Source organism: Photinus pyralis, unplaced genomic scaffold (assembly GCF_008802855.1).
Source record: "Photinus pyralis isolate 1611_PpyrPB1 unplaced genomic scaffold, Ppyr1.3 Ppyr1.4_LG3a, whole genome shotgun sequence".
NCBI lineage: Eukaryota > Metazoa > Arthropoda > Insecta > Coleoptera > Lampyridae > Photinus > Photinus pyralis.
The window spans coordinates 445,265-468,371 of NW_022170509.1; the positions used below are offsets into that span (position 1 = coordinate 445,265).

Consider the following 23,107-nt stretch of genomic DNA (forward strand, 5'->3'; position numbering starts at 1 on the left):
ACCCACCAATAAAACCCCGGGGCTAGCAATCGCACTGCCTTGTATACAAAAAAATGCAAAACGGCACAAAGTAAAGCGAGGTCCGTCTACAAATAGGGTTAACTAAATCAAGAGTCACTACAATTTGAAAAGAAAGGGTTAAAATACTAGATGTTTATGAACGTGATAATTGTGCTGCTAACAAGTTAAAGAAGGCTCATCATGAAGAGTTAGATCGACGTTTGGGTTTGACCTGAACAGTCAAGTGGTTTGGGAAGTATGATACATAATAAAAAATTCAAGTGCAGTCATAGCTGGATTGAATGTTTCAAAAAACGGCATGGTATGTGCAGTGGAAAAATTGTGGAGGGGTCAGTTTCAGTCAATATGGAAACCGTGTATATAAATGAAGTGGCGGAAAATTAGGAAAAATTACCTGTCGTGCAATGTAAACTTACAGATGTTTTTAAGCAAGGGGTCTACTTAAGTATTAAGTGTTGTTCATGTTTTAATAAAATAAATCGAATGTACTTACGTTTTTTCTTATATTGCGGACCTCGGATATAGCGAACTGTTTTTAAGGACAACATACCTAACTTCCAGTAGGCCAACATTTGGGACATTTGGTATAGAAATATTTAAAATTTTTATTGAAAATACATAACTTAATTCGGATTTTTGAAAAATGTGTCCACAGGATGAATAAATTCACTAGCACTTATTTTGTTCATAACTTGTACTCCGAGAGGTAATTTTGTATAGTTTCTCAAAGTTGGGGCTTATCCTTAACTGGCCAATGTTTGGGACGTTTACCTTATAATTATTACTATTTTTCAAACATAACTTTGACTTCCAAAGATAGAAAAAATATTGACAATGGTTCCAGTAAACCTGCACCCATTACGTAACATGCTAACAAATTTTACTAACTTTTTATCACAGATCAGATTTAATGAACTCCTAGAGGCGTTATTACCCAAAAACATGCCGTAGTACTACCGTAAAATCCCACAACTTCGGACAGTTTTGTAACAATTGGATTGCTGTAAGGCGGCCTTTTTGTCCGTTTCGTTTCTGCGCCAGAATAGGCAGGCATGAAGCGACAAGATGAATCACTAAAGCATACCTTTTTATTATACCATGAGCATATCCATAAATAATTACAAAACGTAAAAAAATTATTAATTGCTGTCCGAACTGAACAACAAAAATCGCTAACTTCAGACACAGATTTATACATATTTCCTTACGCATTTGGACACTTCTATGACTCTCATAGTAATTTAATTTCGGACATTAAGGGATAAAAAAAATTAATCTTCCAACAAAATAGTGTAGATAATAAAAAACAACAAATAAAGAAATAAAAATAAAATAAAGATTTATTTTTTACAAAAGAAATAAAAACAAAATAAAGATGTATATTTTACAACTTTTTTGGCACTCCGTATTTTTCGGCGGCCTCCCGTACCGATAACTCACCCTGTGCGACGCACTCCATCGTCCGTTCTAAACGATCATCGTCGTAGTTATAGTACCGCCCTCTCCTTCGTTTTTATGTTTGCGTTTGTCTGCAAATAATTTAAAATATCGCATTACTGATTGTCCAAACGCAATATTTCTATTTCCCGCCAATGGGACATTAATCATGCACAATAATATTACAAAAATTTTAGGGCATATTTGCAACTGTTTAAGTTACTATTAATAAACATTTAATTCAAACAAATATAAAAATTGTCTTACTTACCACAAGTATTTCACCTAACAAACACGAACTATTTTTAACATGAAATTGGACAAGTGTGTACCATTCATGTCGAGATTCATGTGTATAACGAATGAACTATCGTTCATGAAATCCATGTCTGGGAAGGGTACTGCAATCTATATATAGTACAAAAAAGTATCCTAGGTGACACCATGTACTTTATAAACGTACAAATAATTTGTGACCATTTTGTCCGAAGTTATGAGATTTTACGGTACACTTGATTTGCACATAGGTAACGCCAACCGAGTACCTAGAAGTTATACACTAGGTGTTGGCTACCTAGAAATTATACAGTAGGTAAAGGAACCGGGACCTAAAAAGACAAGACCTATTTGGTACGCCACTGAGCCCATACTGGTTCCCCTTGCAAACTCTACATTGTTCATCTGCACAATGCCCACTTTCACTTTCTTAGCTGTCGTCACTAATATGATAAACATGTAAAGTACAATACAAGATTAAAAAGTGATTTAATGCTACATTGTTAACTTTACACAATAAACAATATTTAGAATTACACACTGGTCAATAAATGTAGGTTACTTTACAGAGGTACTCAAATATACAATAATTAAATATAGCTATGTTTAATCTAATATCTTCAATAAATTATGCAACGCATGAATAGAATTCGTAAACGTTCTTGGTCGATTAGGGTAATCTAAACCCCAGTCAGGTACAAGTGAAGGTTTATAAAATTTAGCAGATACGTGAAACAGGGATGGTATCTTGTGACTTTTGAGAGACACCATTTTCTGTTTTCTTAAGCAGAGAGATTCAATTTTCGCAATTATCTGCTTAAATTTCGGCAGCAACTGGATATAATTTTTATACTCGTTGTTATGAGCGAACAACCAAATTAAAGTGCAAAGGTAAGGAAATAGCTTATCTTCTTTATCACAACAGTGAGTCAATGCACTAAAAACGGCAGCCATGTATGACGGTTTCCACGCCAAATTGGTTGTCTCTGAATATTTACAGAAATTTATTAAGATACTGGTGGCCGTAGTACAGACTTCCATTTCTCCTGGAGATCGATTTGTAGTAGTAATTGTAATGTATAAGTATTCTGGTAATTCACGACTCATGGCCAATAATGTATTTTTACAACGACGAGTAATAAAATCTGAAAATAAACAATCAAATTAGGTCACATAACACATATAAAATGCACAGAAATTGTGGCTTCAATCGCCATACTCATGCATCCACACTCTCAGAATGGTGTGTGAATTTTTGTTTCCAAACTACAGGAAAATATGTGGCATCCATAAACAATTGGTAATCTCTCTCTGTGTATAGCAATAAAAAGTAGTGAAGTAGAAGTAAATCTCTTAGAGCACTAAACTAAGTTTCTTCTACAACACTTAACCTACAACTAGCAAGATTGACTGTCTTGCAATAATAGGATCAAATACAATATTCACCAAACCAAAAAAAAAACAGGATCAACATCCACCACCAAAAAAAAGACTTGAATGTCAGTCTCTTAATTAAAAACATTCTTCCCTCTCTGTTTCCGTCTCTCCTCTACTTGACTTTGCGTCTTTGAAATTAAACATCTGTGTTTTTTATCGGCGAAACCTGCTTTTCTTCAAACTAATTAGCTTACGTAGCAATAACAAATTTCTTATCGCAACGATCGGATTTAAATGAGATAAAGGCGGTTCTCACACTGAGGCGATAAGCAATAAGCAATATTATCGCTGTACCAATTCTACATTGAATTAAATTTGAGCTTTCACATTGGAGTAACTAGCTACTGTTGATAAGCAATACGCAACATCATTTTGACATTATCTGTCACCGAAACAAATATTGATAGACTATGCAATATTTATGACTTTTCAACGGCCACTGCGTAGCGCCAGAAAGTTGCCGCAACTAGCAACACCTTCCGTTCGATTGAAATCGTTGTTGCTCGTGAGACTTGTAGAATAGTTTCAACCGATAATATTGCGTGTTGCGTATTGCCAGTGGCTCATTGCTTATCGCCTCAGTGTGAGAGCTGCTTAAAAAACACACTATTTCCAAATGTTTATTATCCCTCTAAATGAACAATAAAATAAAATCAAAATACGGCGTGATTAAACAAAATTAAGCAACAAATAAATCTAACACAAAACACATTGACCTCAAATTCAAATATACCATGATCGAAATTGTGTTCAATTGTTAAATAAAATTGAAATACATACATACAGAGTAACCCATCATTATTAACGAGCGATAAAAAGCTATTTTATGATTTTGGACTTTCTGTCCGTTCGTCCGTCCGTCTGTGGACACGATAACTTACTAACGGTTTCGAATTAATTGATTAAATTTTGGTTAATATTCGTCAACCGAAAGTGACTTTGACGCTCGTTGTGTATAACACACACATATAGAAATTACTAAGGAATTAAAGGAAACACCATTTCAACTATTGATGAGCACGTAGTAAGTTGACCGCAAAAATAGAAAATTTGAAAATTGTCATTATGTGGAGACTAAAATTATCATTAGTTAGGGACTATGATCCTATTATTATATCACTATATGTCGTACTTCATTACCAAAACAAGGACTCAAGAGAGAGATTACAAGTAAGGAATAGACACCTAGGCTTGAGACTTAAGACACCTACCAAAATCATCAAGTGCTCTTGAAATATGAAGCAATGTTGTGTGATCTGTCAAGATCTGTATGGCACGTTCTCTGCGTTGGCTTAAGGTATCTTCAGATAAAGCATTAGACGTCACTTTTTTAATCTTTCTTCTAATATCCGCAACTTCCGGGCGATTCTTTCGGACAACATGTCCCCTCCAACACGCCTAAAAAGTATATTACAGCGCACAACACCAGAATACCACGCTTACCTGAATTAAAACCACAGCTTTCAGCTGTCTTCTTTTTAGTGTTATTAAATCTCTATTCACTTCCAGGAATAACCGCCACCTACGTTGAATCATAATAGCGGCATTTCTTGTTTCCATAAACCGCGCACGCTCCACCTTCGCAATCTGTGTTCTCCTAAAGCCCCGCTGAATTGTAACGGCCGCTTTTGTCATATTGAGAAGACGTTCGCGCTGGCGTTTTATTTCTCGATTGGCTCTGAATCGTCTTTGAATGCGTATAATGATATTCCTATACCTGTGATACTTTGAATATTGCAACTGTTTGGCCTTATTTGCTCTGAACTTGGTTTGAATCATAATAGCAGCTTTCTTTAACGTTACGTATCTCCCCGAATCCCTCTTCATCACTCTATTGGCTCGGAAAATCCGTTGAATAAACACAACTTTCGATCGCAAAATTATATACTTTTCACGTTCCACTCGCATCGCTTGCGTGGCGCGGTAAACAGTTTGGCATACCATAGCAGCATTTCGCAGCATGGTAAAGGTATCACGTTCTCTTCTCATTAGGAGAGTTGCTTTTAATTTTCTTTGAATACAAATGGTGGCCCCTTTCAAATTTGTGTACTCTTCGTGAACAATTCTCATTAACCTGTTTGCTCGAAATCTTCTTTGTATAGATATTGTCGCATTCTTCAATTCGGCATAGCGACTCATCTCTTGCTTCCTTAAACGATTCGCCCTAAATTGTATCTGAATGCAAATTGTTGTATTCTTTAATGTATTAAACTCATCCCTCAGTTTTTGTGCTCTATACTTGCTCTGGACGAAAGTTGCACATTTCTTTAACGTCAGATAGTGTTTGCGTTCCTCTCGCATGGCTTTCCAAGCACGAAACTGTTGCTGGATTTTTACAACGCTCATTTTCAAATTTTGATATTTCGAATAGTCAATTTTCATAAGTAGATGAGCCCGAAATGCTCTTTGTATAACCAATACTGCTTTTCTCTCAATGTGAAACTCTAACATACCCTTCTTCATTAATACTCGTCCACGATATCGTCTCTGAATAACAACAGCCGCTCTCTGTAATTCTCTAAATCTTTCTTGCTGTACTTTCATCAACAGTCTTGCTCTAAAATGTGTTTGTACAGTGATCACAGCATTCCTATACCTGAGATATGATCTCCTTTCGATTTGCCCTCTATAAACTGCTTGGCACATAACTACAGTTTTTTTTAGTTGTAGGTATTTGAGGCGATCCTCCCTCATGGCGCGATTGGCCCGAAAACGTAATTGCACCCGTAGTACAGCTAGTTTTAAGTTGCTAAACTGTAAACTGTATAATTCCGTCAATTTATTAGCTTTATACCTTCTTTGGATTGAAATGACTGCTTTTTTTAGCAGAACATATTTTTGTTTCTCAACTTTCATTAACTGGACTGCTCTAAAATGCCTCTGTATACAAATAGTAGCATTTTTTAAACTTTCATATCTTTTTTGTTCAATTTTCATACTTCTATGTGCTCTGAAACGATTCTGTATGAGTGATGTGGATGCTATTAAACTCAAAAATTTAGCACGACACAACTTCATTTGTTTGTTGCTGCGATAACGAGTCTGAATTATAATTGCAGCATTTCGCAACTTCGTGAAGTTGTCCTTTTCAATTCTCATTAGATTGGTAGCTCTACGTATCCGTTGCATTTTAATAACTGCCGCTCTCTGCCTGAGGAAGCTACTGCGATGGTATTTCATTAGCTTGTTGGCTATAAACCTTCTTTGAATATTAATAACCACACGCTGTAGAGTTACATATGATGTACGTTGTATTTTCATGTCTTTGTGCGCCCTAAAGTAAGTTTGAATGACTATTGCAGCGCGTTTCATTTTATTAAAGGCCGCGTAATCCTTTTTCATCGCACGGTTGGCTCTAAAACGTTTCTGGATGACTAAAGCTGCTTGTCTAACACGTTGATAACTTGAATACTCATTCTGCATCAATTTATTAGCTCTGAATCTCTGCTGAACAATTCTCACGACTTCCTTTAACTGACAGAATTTTGCACATTCCAATTTCATTAAGTGGTAGGCTCTGAATTTAGTCTGTATTACTATAGCACTGTACCTCAGCTTTTGATACTGACAGTATTGCTTCTTCATAGTTTGATATCCCCTAAAATACTTCTGGATTGTGATAACTGCAGTTCTAATTTTATCGTAATTCTGTTTTTCATGTTTCATTAAGATTAGGGCTCGAACATGAAGTTGCACTGTAATAACTGCAGATTTTAACAACAGAAATTCTTCTCTTTGGATCTTCATTAATTTGTTTGCTTTAAACCGTCTCTGAACATTAATTACCGCAACTTTTAGATTTAAAAAGTTGCTCCTCTGTTGCAGCATAACCACCTTTCCATGATACCTGGAACAGGACAGACAAAACTTTTTATGGTTATTATCATTTGTTGTTCATGCTAGTTTAAATCACTAAATACATCCTAATACATTTAGATGTAAGATGGTATTGAGATTATAATTCCCAAATTGTATTAATTTCAGATTGCAAATAAAATATTTATAGAGGCCTAAAGTCATGCAGCCGTTTTGTGGTATTTGTTATAGATAAAATTCAATACCTACTGTCAAAAGTCTGCAGAGTAAACATATCCAATTTATGTATTATTACCTATAAGAACAATTGATCAATTGTCAAGTAGTAAAATTTTGATCGCCCCCCCCCCCCCCAATTGTGTAAAATACGCCTCCTAAGTGAGGTGACTAAACTATTTACTTTGATAATAATTTCATTTTCTAACAATATCCGAACCGGGCTTGCGTATTGCCAATGTATTGTACAGCACAGAGCGGTCCATTTTCTGCAGTGCTCAATGCTTTGGCGATGGTATACCCAATAGGTAGTCTGCCAATCCATCGTTCGCTACAGATCACACTATAATGACGGTACTTAATGTATACAGTATTTTGTAGTGAATGCGAATGTATGTCTAAACTCCGTTTCGTTGTCGGCTCCAACCATATCTCTATCGTTCATTATGCATAATGTAAAACTTGTGTAGGAATTAAATCAAAAATATAGTGACCTATAAGATTTTTTTTATTTTTATGATTTTAGTGTTTTAGTGAATTTGTAACTTGATTTATTCCAGTTTTATTTTTATTTCAGTACATCAAATAATTTTAAAAAAACTGCTCGGAAACGACAATATTTAATTTTAATTTGTTTCATTTTTATTTATTCTAAGCTACAAATTTACTCTTTTAAAAATAAAATCTAATGTAATTTGGCGTTCATTTTGTGAAATATTTAAACTAATATTATGTTTGCGTTTAACGCGCTCCTTATTGGAAGGCCTTCCAGCTTGCACTCTACCACTTGATGGTAAACCTCTAGATTTACGGCGGGATAATGATGTTGGCTGAACTTTAATTTTTCGTTGTTTTCTTCCGCAAAGACGAGACTTTGTTTCCATAAAACTAATTAGCTGACTGAGCCCGCTAATAGAATGGCGTCACCTCGGGTGATTGCGGTACTGCAAAACATTGTGCATTTCAGAGTAATGTCATTATAATGTGATCTGTAGCGAGCAATGGGTTGGCAGACTACCTATTGCGTATACCATCGCCAAAGCATTGAGCACTCAAGCACTGCAGAAAATGGACCGCTCTGTGCTGTACAATACATTGGCAATACGCAACCTGGTGGTGACTTTGAAAAGTAGGTCCAAATAAAATTCAAAGATTGCGAGTCACGTGGCGGTGACCTTGGAGAGTAGGTCAAGGTTTATCCTCACGGACATTCGCTTTCAATGTCATCGGAGGTCAACATTTTGGTGTTGATGTCATAGGTATTTCAGTTTCAAGTTACCAAAGGTCAACGACCCCATTTCTCCTGTGCCACATTTTACTACCAAGGTCGTTAAAGGCCCCTTTTTACAATGTCATTGATTACATGTTTGTGTTAATGGCGCGATTGATCTTGAAAATAACAGTCAACGGCAGCCTTTTTTACTGTGGCACATTTTACTAGCAATGTCATATATTTTCTTTTCAAAGCCAGCAAAGGCTCATTTCTATCCATTTTCAAGGTTAATGTCTCCATTGTGATGATCATATTTCATTTTCAAGGTGGATAAAATTAGACTTTTTAAGTAAGTAACGCGATCAAAAATGAGTTGCTGTCGAGGCGCCTTTGGAAGTTCAAATTAAGTACGACTTCCCATGTAAACAAAAGTTCCAAAGGTGACTCGACAGCAACTCATTTTTGATCGCATAGTAGTTACAGAAGACAAATTCACAAGTTAATGCCCATCTTATCACATTAATCGAACACTCAAAATATGAAATTGAATATGGATGGACGTTCGAACATTAATATGCACCCTGAAGCATATCTGTGTGTCAATGAAAGTGGTTTCTCACAGAATATAGAATTATCCATCATATAAAAGTGTTCATCATACACACTGCGCAATTACCTATACCGGTGTGAACAACGTACACACCATAGGAATTTCAATAGTACTTTTTTCATTTCTGATTATTGGCTTCCATAATTATTTTAGAGACAATAGTTATTTACATAAAAGTCAGGAAAATGACACATTACTGGCGAGGAAATATTGAAGTGCGAGGTCCTTTGGGGCCAAGTACTTTAATTTCTTAGTCAAGTAAATTTTACTGACGAGTTTTGTATTAAATTTTACCCGAAATCGTATTTTAATATTAAATTTCCACTTGCATATAGAACTTTTGATTAATGTCAATCTGTCAGTGATGACAGGAGTCATTATAGACGTTTAGCAATGTCACAAATGCGGCCGGGAAAGTGACAGGTGCGGCCAGTAAAGTGACAAGCGGCAGGAAACGTAGTCTGCTCTGTCTCTGTCTCTGTGATCAAACAATAGTATATTAAAGTACAAGTGTCATTTGACGAAGATTGTCGCACGAGGTAGTTTGCCGCATAAGCCGCGTAGCGGCGAATGCGACAAAAGCCGAGTGCGACAAGTAGACAAATGACACGTGTGCTTTATAGTTTATACTATTTTTTCTATTTCGACTTTTAAATAATATATACAAATTATAAATATTGCCTTTAGGCGTTGTTAGGTAATTTTAAACCTCGTTTTAAACTATCATTCAGTGTATGTTGGTAATAGACACAGTTCATTTATTTTCACGTTGGCTAACCTGATTCCTGTATTTTCAAACTTCAAACTTTTAATTATTTGGTCATAATTCCATTTTGCGGCAGTTATGATGAATACGGATGACAAACACGTCTCTTGTACAATAAATTGTCATACCTTTGTTTATTTGAAATTTAGTAAAAAATTCCTCTCTCGTACTTTATTTACACGTTACAGGTTATGTTTAGTTTTGATTTGACGGATACCGATAACGGCAAAAAAGCGAGGGGTACCAATCCAACAAAATAAAAAAAATAATGCGTTTCTATTTCTTTCAGCATCATTTCTGTCTAGTACGGTTTCGGTATTGTTTCCACATCGAAATAGAAAAAAGTATAGTAAGTAAGAAACGTCAAACTAATGGCAAACGCAGGCGCTTTTGTTTGATTTCATAATTCCATTGCATTACTGACTTTATAAACGCGAAAGTTTTAAATTTTTACTGTTTCTGAATAAATATATAAAATAGGAAGCAATAGTATGTACGAATTCATAATTTTTTTCTCTACAAAAAACCTAAATAGACTTTATTTCTACAATAATTAGGGAAAGCAATAATCAAAAATTAAAAAATTACCGTTGAAATTTCTATGGTGCGTTCGTCAAGTCGCCACCCCATATGTATGTTAAGGTTGTAATCACTCTAAAAATGAGTACAGGACACACTAATTCTAAATGAAGGTTTATTTTTTTAGACCCCATAGTCTCAATTTTTAAAAGACCTTGTGCTCAAAAATATTTTTGGTGTCACCGCTTATGTTGGGTGAAATATTGTTTCTTTCAAATCTCCACCCAGGGGTAAAAACCAATAGAGGAAAAATCTAAAAAATTAATTGGTATACATACCTTTGCTGAATTGTTATAGCCGCAGATCGCATATTCAAAAAATTTCTTCTACAAATCCACATTCTAAAGTATGTTTGTATTTTTAAGACGCTTCCCCGTTTTATCTGTGCTCGCTTCCCTAGCAAGCAGCTACGAGTAAATCTTTGAAGGACCAAAACTGCTTTCTTCATTGCCAAGTAATGTTTCCGTTGAGCATACATTTTATAGAGTGCCTGTATCTTTAAAGCAGAATTATTACAAAGCCTTTCCAGTAAAATTTGTTTCACTACGGGGACCAACTGCTCTATCTTCCATGCCAGTGTAAGGCGTCTGTACCATGTTTGGATGCATATTGCAGCCGTGTCCAGACGATGTCTTCGTTTCTGTATTATTCGGCGTTTCACTACAATCTGTAAACTTCTCCACCATTTAATAATTGTATTCGCCGCTTTAACCATAACTGGAGCTTGAAACTTGTAAATGATTTGCCAAAGAAACGACAAGGTTTTTTCGTGATGGCCATCTACGATATCTTTCGGCGATATGTCCCCCAGTATTTCAAATCCTGCATCGGTTAGCGCATCAAATACACCCTTCATATTGTGAATTTTTTGTAATCGAGAAACGGCGGGCACTCTGAGCAAATCCGTTAAACCCGTTTTCAAAAGTATTAATTCCATGACGCGCGTCAAACGAACGCCATCTCGCAAATCCGCTCCCAAATGGTTAACACAGTAATCGAACTCGTGAATGTACTTCTGTTTGTGATTTAGAATGTATCCGTTTAATCGAAGCACTTTAGTAATGTCGCCTACTGACGATAGTAACTCGCGCGAGAATGTCAGGACCACTTCTCTACTTTCTTTTATCGGCGAGGTTTTGGAAAATAGGCACGGATCATGGGGAATCAAGGTAGTGGTTTTTGCGACATCCAGAAAGTAAACTAACGCGAAAAGTTTTTTCAGTATAAATTTCTGTATAGCCGCAACATATTTTGGGGAATGAGCAGATTTGAATTTCTGTAGTAGGAAGGAGCTTTTAAATAGGTTTTGCATGATATAATTATGCAAACCCATTACGTCAGAATTAGAAGATATGGGGATAATTGTGTTAAATAGTGTCTCTAATCCAATTCTTAGCCACAGAGGATTATAGTTCAACAAAACAAGCGTAATTTGGGATTGGAGGCCCAAATTTAAATGTATGTTCTTATCTTGTCTAATGCTCAACTTTTGATTTTCAATAATTTGATATGTGGTCGCAATGACTTTGCCTACTGCCTGACTACGGAATAACTCAGAAGCAGATTTTCTAAGTGCGTCTAAGCGATGATTTGTGTGATATGTACTTGAAACACTTTCCTTTGAAAGTGGTGTCGGTGCAGATTCCCCTTTTTGTTTAGACTCTTGCCAAATTTTAGCAACATTTACCTCTACATTTACATCTAATTCGCTAGGAGGCGCCAGTAATGCATTTAGCCAATTCTTAAAGATACCCTCTTGACGTTCCATCCATGCTTCATCTTGATAAACAGATTGGACCATATACGGATCAAAGTAGAAACCATCACTCTTAACTTTCACACGAGGCGGCTTCGATGTATTCCAATTTAAGTTATGTGGCTCATTGGATAGTTGACCGTTAATGTGCACTCTTTTCGCGGGAGAAATCTCAAAATTCAACTCAGACTTGCGCTTCAATGGTTTAGTAATGAGAGCGTCGTTTGTGATATAACCCGATACATTTTCACATCCCCACAGATTTGCTTCAATAATTGTACGAACGCCCATCCCAGACATGTTTTTTTGGTGTACGTTTGGAGTATCAAATGATATTGGAGAGAAATTAAATCCAGACGGAATATTATCATTTTCGTGCGACCCAAGCAAACTTTCCGAAAACCACACGCTTTTCTTCGTGCAAATTGGGGAACTCTGTTTTATGATTCCATTCATTACCTTTGACTTCTCAGTGCTCAAAGCTTCTTTAGTGTACGTTTCCGAACTGATCCCTTTCAAACTGTCAGCATTTGGGCTAATGGAATATAAATATTTTTCTTTGGTGTACGTAGCAGTACTGATATTTGTTAAGTTGCTGTCGTTCAAGCTAAATGCTGGTTGCCTTTCCTTTGTATATGTCCCTGAACTAATATTGTGCAAATCTTCTATGGGATTGTATTTTGAATGTAAAGAGTCTTTAGTATATGTAGCGGTGCTAATGTTGTGCAATTCTTCTTCTATACTAGATGTTGAATAAATACGTTGTCCCAGCTCACTTAAACTTGAAGCAGAGTTCAAACGATTTTCTTTAGTATAAGTAGCTGTACTAAGATTTGCTAAATATTTTGAATCACCCAGAGGACTAAAAACAAGATCCTTCACTTTCAAAGCGAGCGTATCTGAAGCAGTTCCATAATATTTATTATTTTCCAAACACATATCTATACTATCAACACTAATGTTGTGATCGTTACTACACTGTCGTTCTTTAACAGTGTAGGTTTCTCTGCGTATTTCAGAATTAAAAGATTCCAATGTAAAACTTGTATATTTGGATGGTAGAAACACATCATCCTCGTTCAAATTGCTATACACTACCTTCGGAATATTTTCTTTTTGGGCACGCACGGTACTTTTCTTAGAAATACTTGTAACATAACTTGATCCATTTACTTTTTTATTATTAATCGAACAGTGAGGAGCAGTCACTGACGAATGGCGTGTCGGTACTTTGACTGATGAACGATTTTTTGGATTTACTTGTTTCTGAAAAAAATAGCATATTACAGTGAGAATTCTGTCGTTGTACGATCAGTAAGCAATTGCTAACTTAAATAGTTATCAGGTAATCTCCCGACTTGACTTTCCGACTACTTTTAATAGTCATTGCAATTACCTTTGGTCATAGTATAACGAAGTATAACATTTAGAGAATGCCATTTAGCGCCTTTATTTTCAACCCGACGCAAAAAAGTGTAGAAGCCTTTTTGTAGATCTCATCAAGACACATCTTTTTTTGTAATTAACATTTTTTAATCGGATGCTTACTTTTAGAGAAAAATGCAAATTTAGAAAAATAAAATAAATAGTTGAACTTTTCAATTCAAAACATCTCAAAAACAAAGGAACTCACAAAAAAATTGTAATGAACTTTTTTGTAGAGTTTTTTAAGCCATTTTGGCCAGTGTATGCGAAAAAAATTTTAAAAAAATGTTTCAAGCCGTTATGGCTGTTTTAAACTTTTGGCACCCTCAACAACCATGAAGATGGTTACGGATCAAAACCAAAACCACTTTTCACCCTGCTCTACCGTGCCTCTATATACTCGAGGTGTGTAAATTTGTATTCCTGCGTAAAGACAACCTTAAACGTAACTGTGACATACACGAACATGAAACGAGAGCTACAAGTAACCTCAGGATACCGTTTGCAAGAACGAATATTAACAAAGCCAGCCCACATATAATAGGGGCAAAAATGTTCAATAAACTTCCGTCCAAAATCAAGAACGCGCAGAAACTGCATACCTTGACACGGCAACTCAAAATCTTCCTGTTGGCAAATTTATTGTATTCTGTGGAAGATTTCATCAGTTAAATGTTAAATGTCAAATGTTTGTCTTTTGTGTTTAATTGACTTGTCCTATACACTTTGTTTGTCTTACAGGATGAATATATATTTATTAAAATAGGGCAATAGAACATGCATGCTCTAAATTTCGTTGCGTTATTCAAATTCGTTTCTTGTTGTATTTTAATTCTTATATCCTCTGTTAATTTAATTTGATTTGTTTTTTGTATTAATTTGTTGTATCAATTCACACATTCGATTGCTACTAAATACATTCATGACATAAACCGTTAATTCTCCTAACTTATTATTTATTTATTATCTTTGTACAGGTCTGTAACAGAAATTGATGATGATTCTGTAAAAACGAAACGTCGAAGTAATAAAATTAACAACGCCACCTTAAAAAGCATTAAAACTTAAAAGTGGTCGTTGGTTTTACTCTAGGTCAAATACTAATTTTATTTTTAAATGATTATTATTATTATGGTCGGTGTTTCTTGTCAGAACTCAGGTCTAGCCTGGTTAACTAATCGCACGGATTAAAATCAAGTAACGATTAGTGTCTGTGTCTGGTGAAGTTATGTAGGGTCCTAAAAAAAAAGAAAAAATAAAATAAAAGTTCACACACGCACATTGGAAATCTAGGGATAGTATGTAATTCATACTTACCAACATAGCTATTGATGGCCACAATAGCCAACGCTATCAGGAAACAGGAAAACAAAACAAATAATATTATTATTATTATTATTATTAACGACAGAAAAAAATTGTAAAATGAAGAAATCCCATTTTTTCAAAATATTTCAAAAACTAAAAAACTTTCCAGGGATTTCTAGACGCTATCTTCTTTGATCTGGTAAACCATATGATATGCAGATTCTGAAACTTTAATTCGGATTTTATGGAATTCTCTCGGACCGGGTTTCACAACCTTACCCTCAAACATCACGATCATAAAAAAGCGACGCTAAATAGAAATGTTAAAAAATCCATGTTGTACAAAAAATTGCTCTTTTCCAATATCTTAAAAAACATAGACATTGTATTTGAAAAACAAATATGCGATCAGATAGATTGTAATGTCACATAAAATTATATATTTAACAAATTTTTCACATCTCGCCAAATAAAAAGGGATATATATTGAGGTAATAATAATAATAGTGATTGACGGCCAAGCCAATTTACATTTAGTAAACAACAATAGTATTATTAGGTGGCCCTATTATCTGACGAAACAGTTTGATGCATTTTATGTCTCCCAATCTCGTACAAATCTACTACCTAGAGCTCCTGTTCATTTAATGTGCTCTAGATACAACCTTATCTGCGATTTAGTTGATATCCACAATGACTCGATAAGTCACATCTTAGAATCTGCTAAGAATTTCACCGAATATCACACAAACTAAATGACATTAAATGGTTAAATATGTCTAATTTGAGAAATTATCATACAGCTTGTTTTATCCATAGAATCATTTGTAACAAAACTCCTGGGTATCTGCATGATAGAATCAAATTTAGAACTAATATTCATAATTTAAATACAAGAAGTAGAATGTTCATCTCAATCCCAATTCATAAAACAACTTTATTTAAAAGATCTTTTAGCTATTACGTCCCGAAGATATATAACTCACTCTCATCTCATATAAAATCCTCTACAATGAAAAATTTTAAAAAATATATGCGGATGTCACTGCTAGAAAAACAACATAGGTCTCTCTAAGCCCTTTTCTTTTTTTAGTTTTAATCTCATACACATAAGTGATATCGATCATTGGCTGACTAGGAACTTCGTTTAAATAAGCAAGGGTTAAGTGGAAGAACAGATGGTAGAGTTTTTAACTACCAATCTGAACTTCGCCCTTTTGAACTTAACGGTGAGCATTTCCTCTATGTCTTTTTTCTTTTTTTTTACTGCACCTGCTTTTTTGTTCACTGTTTTTTTTTCAATAAACGGATATTATTATTATTATTATTATTATTATTATTATGTATTTGTACCTCATTACATTGTTTTTGATATTTTCAAATTTTTTGTTTTTGTCAATTGTATTAAAATTAATTAGATTTAATTAACTACATACTGAATTTTTCTTAAGTACCTATTATGGTTAGCATGTTATAGCTTATGAAGCTTTGCTCTGTTATTGGTCTTATGCTGTTGGGTAAATAGATATTATTATTATTAATTGTCTGAAATGAACTGTATAACAATATTCATTGTCAGCTATTAAGACAAAGCCAACATCAGAAACAAGACTGTCAGCCACTGCACCTTTTTACTCAAAAATTTATTTCAAATTTGCTTATCAACAAAATAAAATTATGATATACAGGTACAATAGATTTTCTAAAACTAGCTTTTGAAGGTCTAGTTTAGTTCAAACATTATATTAAGTATAATAAACCCGAATAAACCCTTCATCCTTCATCAAACCGAGAGTGGGCAAACATCAAAATTGAGGGAAGGCTTACAGTAGGCTAATTTACTTTTCCGTACTTAGACCATACAATACATCAGTGCACTCATGTCTCAAAATGATTAAATTTGTGTACGAAGAATATAAAAAAATTATGTGGGTATAAAATGTAGGTACCTAAATCTATGGATATCACAAATAATATTCTTTTATAGTATACAAATGTATACTTAGGATAGCAATATGAGATAAAACCAGCATTTTAATAAGCGACTCATAATCGCAATATAATTATTATCAAAAAGCAAACACACCATCAGGCTTACCTTATTTGCAACAGATTTAAAAGTAACGGGAAGATCTTTTTTTAAACATCGGCCAAATTGGAAACTAAACGTGTGCCTCCAACTATCAACAATGTCTGGCATCCACGTAATTTCCCATAAGACAGCAGCACAGGCAGGTATATTTTGTACTTCCCACGACAGTTGCACTCGTTTTTCGCTCGGTGGCATATTCTTTATAGCAACCTTCACATCTTGGGTTGTGGGGTTTTCGATAATTAGCTGTTGAATGGATGTGGTTCCGATGAGACTATTTTCGAAAAATAACTTCGTGTTATTCGTAAACGGTGCCAATGTGAGTTTAGGGATGTCTTCGACTTTCTCCTCTTTGATGCATTTCGCTTCAAGTTTCATTTTCAGCTCACCAGCAGATATGTCAAACTAAAAAGTTCATGTTTAGTAACATTTTAAAATTGATCAGAGTTATCTATGTCGACATTTTGTAAATTTCAGCATCTAATTCTACTTTAGGGGTAGAATGTACAAGTAAAACCGTTGTACGTACCCTTGATTCCATGTTAATAATGTAGTTTTCGAGTAGTTTTAAATAAATTACAGGACGACTAATACAACACACCAATAAAAATATAACGGTTTTGCTGAATTTGAAAATTTTAATCTTTACCAACCACATGTGTGTTTACCACTTTCAACCAATAGGAAAGCTTTATTTCACATGTACACCTTAAGCCTAGTCTCCACGTCACAAAATGAACATTTCTGGTAGAAAGTTATCTTAGTAATTCACATTTTTGTTACTTTTATAATTATGGATTGCGTTTAGTAACCGGAAAATTTTAACTTTATTTCGACAAAATAAATTTTACGCACATTCTTAAGTATTTAATTCCGTAAGTACTAGGCTTTACCTGAACCTTGAGTTAGACTATAAGATGCTAAGTAAGTAATGTTGGTTGCGTATGGTTAGGCGGAAATTTTGTTGTAAAATCAAGTATACAGGGTGTCCCTAAAAAGGTCTGTACAACGCGCTACCAGAGGTTCTTGGTATCAAAATAGGACGATTTATCCCAACTTACCTCTACCCAAAAGTGCTTCGGTAAGGCGCTATCTACCGCCAAAGATTAAAAAAAAAATCGTTATTTTTATTTTATCGGAAAATGGTTTTGCCGATTAAAATGAAATTCGGGATGTGAATGTCTAATGTAAAAAGGGTCTTAGTGATATCATCGTTTTGATTGTAGTTGCTATGTAGGTGGTAAAATACTGACCATCCACATCTGAAGAGGTCTAAAACTGTTGAACTACTATTTTGACAGTTCTGAATTTTTGGACACTGAGAGACAGTTTACTTGCAAGCATTTTTTGTCTCTTGATGAATATCGCTATCTGTGATGGTTTACGAAAATAGTTATTTATGCAATGAGTGTATAAATGGGGCGTTTTATTGTTGAGTGAGATGTTTAGTCCACGAGCGCAGCGAGTGGACTAAATTCGAACGAACCAATAATCGCCGATTTATACATGAATTGCATACAACGTTTTTTCGTCGACTTCACTGGGGTAGGTAATTTTAAATTCAACTACAAGAAATTACAAACGAAATTATGAGCTCCGACGATTTTTCACTAAATTAGGTACAGCTATTGTCGTTGCTATAGTAATGTGTTGTTTTATGCTGTACCGTCAGTCCTCGTAATCGCAGTGGAAGATTATGTTGCTTGCTCTGCTGCGGAGACGATTTTAACATTATATCCACTCAAATCAAAAGAAACTTATTGGAACGGTTTCGATCAGTTCGGCAATTGATGGAATACAATGAATTTGAAAGGAGATATTTCCGAAAATGTCACGTTGACATTTTACCTTGAAAAGGTACGTGAAATTATAATGTAATTAATTCTTTTGCAACTGTACTAAAGTACGTGTATTAACAGTGAAAGATATGGAAATGTTCATCCCTGTGGTCGACGTACTCACTACTCACTGTTGAAGGTAAAGTAACTGAATACCTTAACAATACCTTATCCGAGGAGCTACACATGCATATATCAGGATATGCTTTGCTGAGATCGTTTGGCGACCATACTGGCTGCTGATCTCACTACATTGAAACCGAGATTAAAATGGTTAGGTGGATGGAAGTTCTCAGCTGTTGCTGAAAGTGAATTGTTATATAATTGTCATTTCCCTTTAATAAAATGGTTGTTATGTATAAGTGGTTGCTAACGATTAATGGTTGCTAACGTATAATGGTTGGTTGCTAACCATTAATGGTTGCTAACGATTAATAAGCTTCATCATTGTACTCGTCACTAAGGAGTAATTTATATTGTTATGGAGAGGTCGACGAAAATAGTACATTATATATCAAGGTAGAGAAGTCCACTATTATTGCCTGAGCACCAAGATTACATCTCGAGGCGCTTGCGCCGAGGGGTGTAAGGTGCGAAGGCAATAATAGACTTCTCTACCGTGGTATATATACTATTTTTTTCACTACTAGCACTTGAAGTCCTCTAAATTAACATATTATATTGATAAGAAGTGAACGGTTGGACAGAATTGTTTGTTTCTTAATTTAACATGTCAATCAAGTACGTGGAAGTACAAGTCAAACGGGCCGTATTTTGTTCTGTCATTGAGATTTTTCAAAGAGTAATTTCGTTCGAATTTTTTCAAAATGTGATAATTTTAGGTATGTAAATTCTCTGGAAATTGCGAATGGTGGCAATTATTCGTTTTAGAGAACTTGTCTAAACGTTCATTGAGCGAAATTTCGGGTTGTGTTTTCTGAAAGTGACAGCGTGACAGTTCTCATTATTAACTACTAGTTAATAATAAAAAATTATTAACCACTTTGAACAAATGCCGAGAAAGCCTACTTTACAAGTGGAAAAAAGGTTAATAATCATGTCATCAGACGCTAGTAGTGAAAAAAAAAATTTAGGCATGATGAATGGCATGCACCATACCTACATGCGATTGTTCCTCAAAAAATCAGAAGATGGCTGTGAAACCTTAGAGTGGCGTAACGTTTGTTTGTTGTTTCTTAAACTTTAACAATTTACGTTTTGCTTGAAGATTTAAAATTTCATTGTTAAAATTGTAATATGGCCTTTCAATACAGTAACGCAGAGTTATCTGATATGCTTATGTGTTTAGATACTGTCGTGGTAATGGTCGCCAATGCGTTAGAGAGTATACTCACATGCTTCTTGCTTGCACTTATGGTTTTTGAGGAACAATCGCATGTTCATCATGCGTAATTTTTTTTTTTTCGTAAACCATCACAGATAGCGATATTCATCAAGAGACAAAAAATGCTTGCAAGTAAACTGTCTCTCAGTGGCCAAAAATTCAGAACTGTCAAAATAGTAGTTCAACAGTTTTAGACCTCTTCAGATGTGGATGGTCAGTATTTTACCACCTACATAGCAACTACAATCAAAACGGTGATATCACAAAGACCCTTTTTACATTAGACATTCACATCCCGAATTTCATTTTAATCGGCAAAACCATTTTCCGATAAAATAAAAATAACGATTTTTTTTTTAAATCTTTGGCGGTAGATAGCGCCTTACCGAAGCACTTTTGGATAGAGGTAAGTTGGATTAAATCGTCCTATTTTGATACCAAGAACCCATGGTAGCGCGTTGTACAGACCTTTTAGGGACACCCTGTATATTATTACCTACCTACTTATTGCTCATTTCAATACAATAAAAACTTGTACGAATAAAATGTGCAGTTTGTTCAAAAAGAAAATTCTACACTTTAGGTTATTTAAGGGTATTTTATTCACTGACTAGAAACCTAACACCTAATTTTTACACTAAAGCCGTTAACATGAATGTTCTGGAATGCATTCTCCATTGGCGTTTCTTAGATATCCTGGAACACATCCACAACCATGTCGACAGGATGCCAGACAAAACACTGTTTCGGATTTTAGATCATCGCAAGATTGTTTGCACATTGAATGACATGTGCCGTATACTTCATTTTGTCTCGAACAACCTAGAAACAAAAATATGTTCATTGCAGGTGTATGTACGTACGCAATTAATGAAAACAACATCAGGTTGTGATGTTAGATTAACAACCAATTGGAAAATCATGCAACTTGTAAAAATTAAAGTTTGCTAGTTAGGTACCACAATAGTGTGGTTTCCAAAACCTCGGTATGAAAAACAGCGCTGTTCTTGCCCACAGCAAAGTGAGATTTCTTGAAACCAAATGCACCTGAATTTGCTAATTAGAGCAGTAATGCCCTTCCATAAACCAAACCAGAAATGATTATAACGAAACCAAATAGCGCCCAACATTGTTGGAGGCTAAGGTGCCTAATAAATTTCAAAATAACGTATAATCACAGATTAAAATACTTGTCTGTGGTATAATATAGTATAGGTACATAGTCTAGTAGTAATACCGCCGAAAGTGTAATTAATTAGTGTGGAATGTCTTTCTTTGCAGTTATCTTCTCTGGTGGCGTTATTTAACATAAGTACTACCTATATAGAGTTCTGACTCGTGACCCTGATGACGTGTGAAAGGTGCAATCATGAAAAATTGCGACTGTGTTGTCGCACATTGGTACGTGCTGTTGCTGTGCCGTCACGTTACGGACTGTTAAAAAACGTTCAACATAAAAAACAATTAATTAAAGCTATTTGCGCACGTTAACCGTCCCGTCACGTCACGTCGCCGACCGTCGCGTCGAGAAGGGGATCATGAATTAAAGGTTTTTTTTTCTGTGACGGGAAAAACGTTTGGCATTTTATCTGTGTTGACAGCTTAGACCATATACTATATGGTCTAAGGTTGACAGATAACACTTTTTATGAAATCACATTTTTCCCGGATATACCTACTCGCGTATACACATAAGTAAAGATAGATATTTAATATTTGTCACGCTACTTTCACTGCTTCTACAGCTTCTATTACCTAAGCTGAAGTCAAAGAAAATTCAGAATCAGACATTTGAGAGCTAAAATCTAATACTTTTTTCCCTCGTATAATAAATAAACTCATAAAGAGCGTTTAAAAAAGTGGCACAGCACCTCGGTGTGACCCCCCGGAGGCATTGGATTGGACCCATTTTTAATTGGCTTGTTACATGTGGTATATATGTTAACTGTGCAAAGTTTGAACCGAATAGCTTCAAGCGTTTACCAGAGGCAGAGAGGATATTCATTACAAGCTACCATATCTATCAATATCATTAATGTTTATAATTTTTAACTCAATACTATTTTCCATTAGAAATGGGTGGGGTCCGTCCATAACAACCGCCTTAATTTGGATATAAAGTGGGTTTTGGTTAAAGGAGACTTATATGCGTGATTATAGACCTGGCCCTTACAATTTCACCTGACACTGAAATATTTCACGTCCGAACCGAAAAGTTGAAAGTTTTCACTTTCAAGAAAAGCCTACATTGCGCAATGCGCATGCCCTAGGCTAAGAGAATTTCAACTTTCATAAAAACCTTCATTTTCATACAACTGGAACGGGTGCCTCGTATGGACAAAATACAACAATATAGTAAGCAAATTTTTTTTGTACCCATGCAAATCAATAATCACCATTAACATTTAGAGTTTGAGACGATAGAAATAATGAATATCTTCTATTTTTACTTAAAAAAAGGTAAGTTTTTTAAGGATGTCTACTTACGTATCTTTCTTGCAGCTGCTGATAGCTCTCCGAAAATTACGGCCACAGATATTGCAAATAATGCCAAACGCATGATATAATTCAGATCACTACCTATGTTATTGTGAGAGAACTGAGAACGTATTCGAGAGAGGGGTTCTTTAAGGTATTATAAATACGTCCCTAACCAATAAATTATTCTTATCTGCGTGTGCCTATCATTATTTATATTCTATCAGTAGATACGAGGAAAATATTGACACTTCTTTTTTAAATAAATTTTGCGCAATCTTATCTAAAGTATAGGACTTCCGCTCGCTTTCCACAAACTTATTCTTGTCATAACTTTCTTAAAATTGTTTGAGTCATTGCAGGTGATTGGGTCAGACGCATCAGCAACAGTGTAAATACCCGAACAGATTTCAGTTTTGTTGAGTAAACTTGATATATCTATAGTAGAATGACAAATTTAAGCATAAGCATTGATTAATACCGTAAACGAAATA

The 23,107-nt window shown here is 34.9% G+C and overlaps 1 protein-coding gene across 1 annotated transcript; it reads right to left on the bottom strand.

Moving 5' to 3' along the window:
- Window positions 1-2,206: 2,206 nt before the first annotated feature.
- LOC116166087 (protein abnormal spindle-like) lies at window positions 2,207-17,609 on the bottom strand. The gene is made up of 6 exons (XM_031480919.1): window positions 17,482-17,609; window positions 16,959-17,357; window positions 10,650-13,393; window positions 4,615-7,018; window positions 4,383-4,569; window positions 2,207-2,879 (listed from the first exon to the last, which is right to left on the bottom strand). The coding sequence occupies exons 1-6, from the start codon at window positions 17,491-17,493 to the stop codon at window positions 2,341-2,343; spliced, it is 6,285 nt and encodes a 2,094-aa protein (XP_031336779.1). The 5' UTR covers window positions 17,494-17,609; the 3' UTR covers window positions 2,207-2,340.
- Between the last annotated feature and the right edge of the window lie 5,498 nt (window positions 17,610-23,107).

What these genes read in the sequence shown, in the direction of transcription:
- LOC116166087 (XM_031480919.1), bottom strand. An exon ending in AAGCTGTGGTTTTAATTCAG is followed by an intron (nt 4,570 to 4,614) that starts GTAAGCGTGGTA and finishes TATACTTTTTAG; the next exon opens with GCGTGTTGGAGGGGACATGT. An exon ending in AAGAGCACTTGATGATTTTG is followed by an intron (nt 2,880 to 4,382) that starts GTAGGTGTCTTA and finishes GTTTATTTTCAG; the next exon opens with ATTTTATTACTCGTCGTTGT.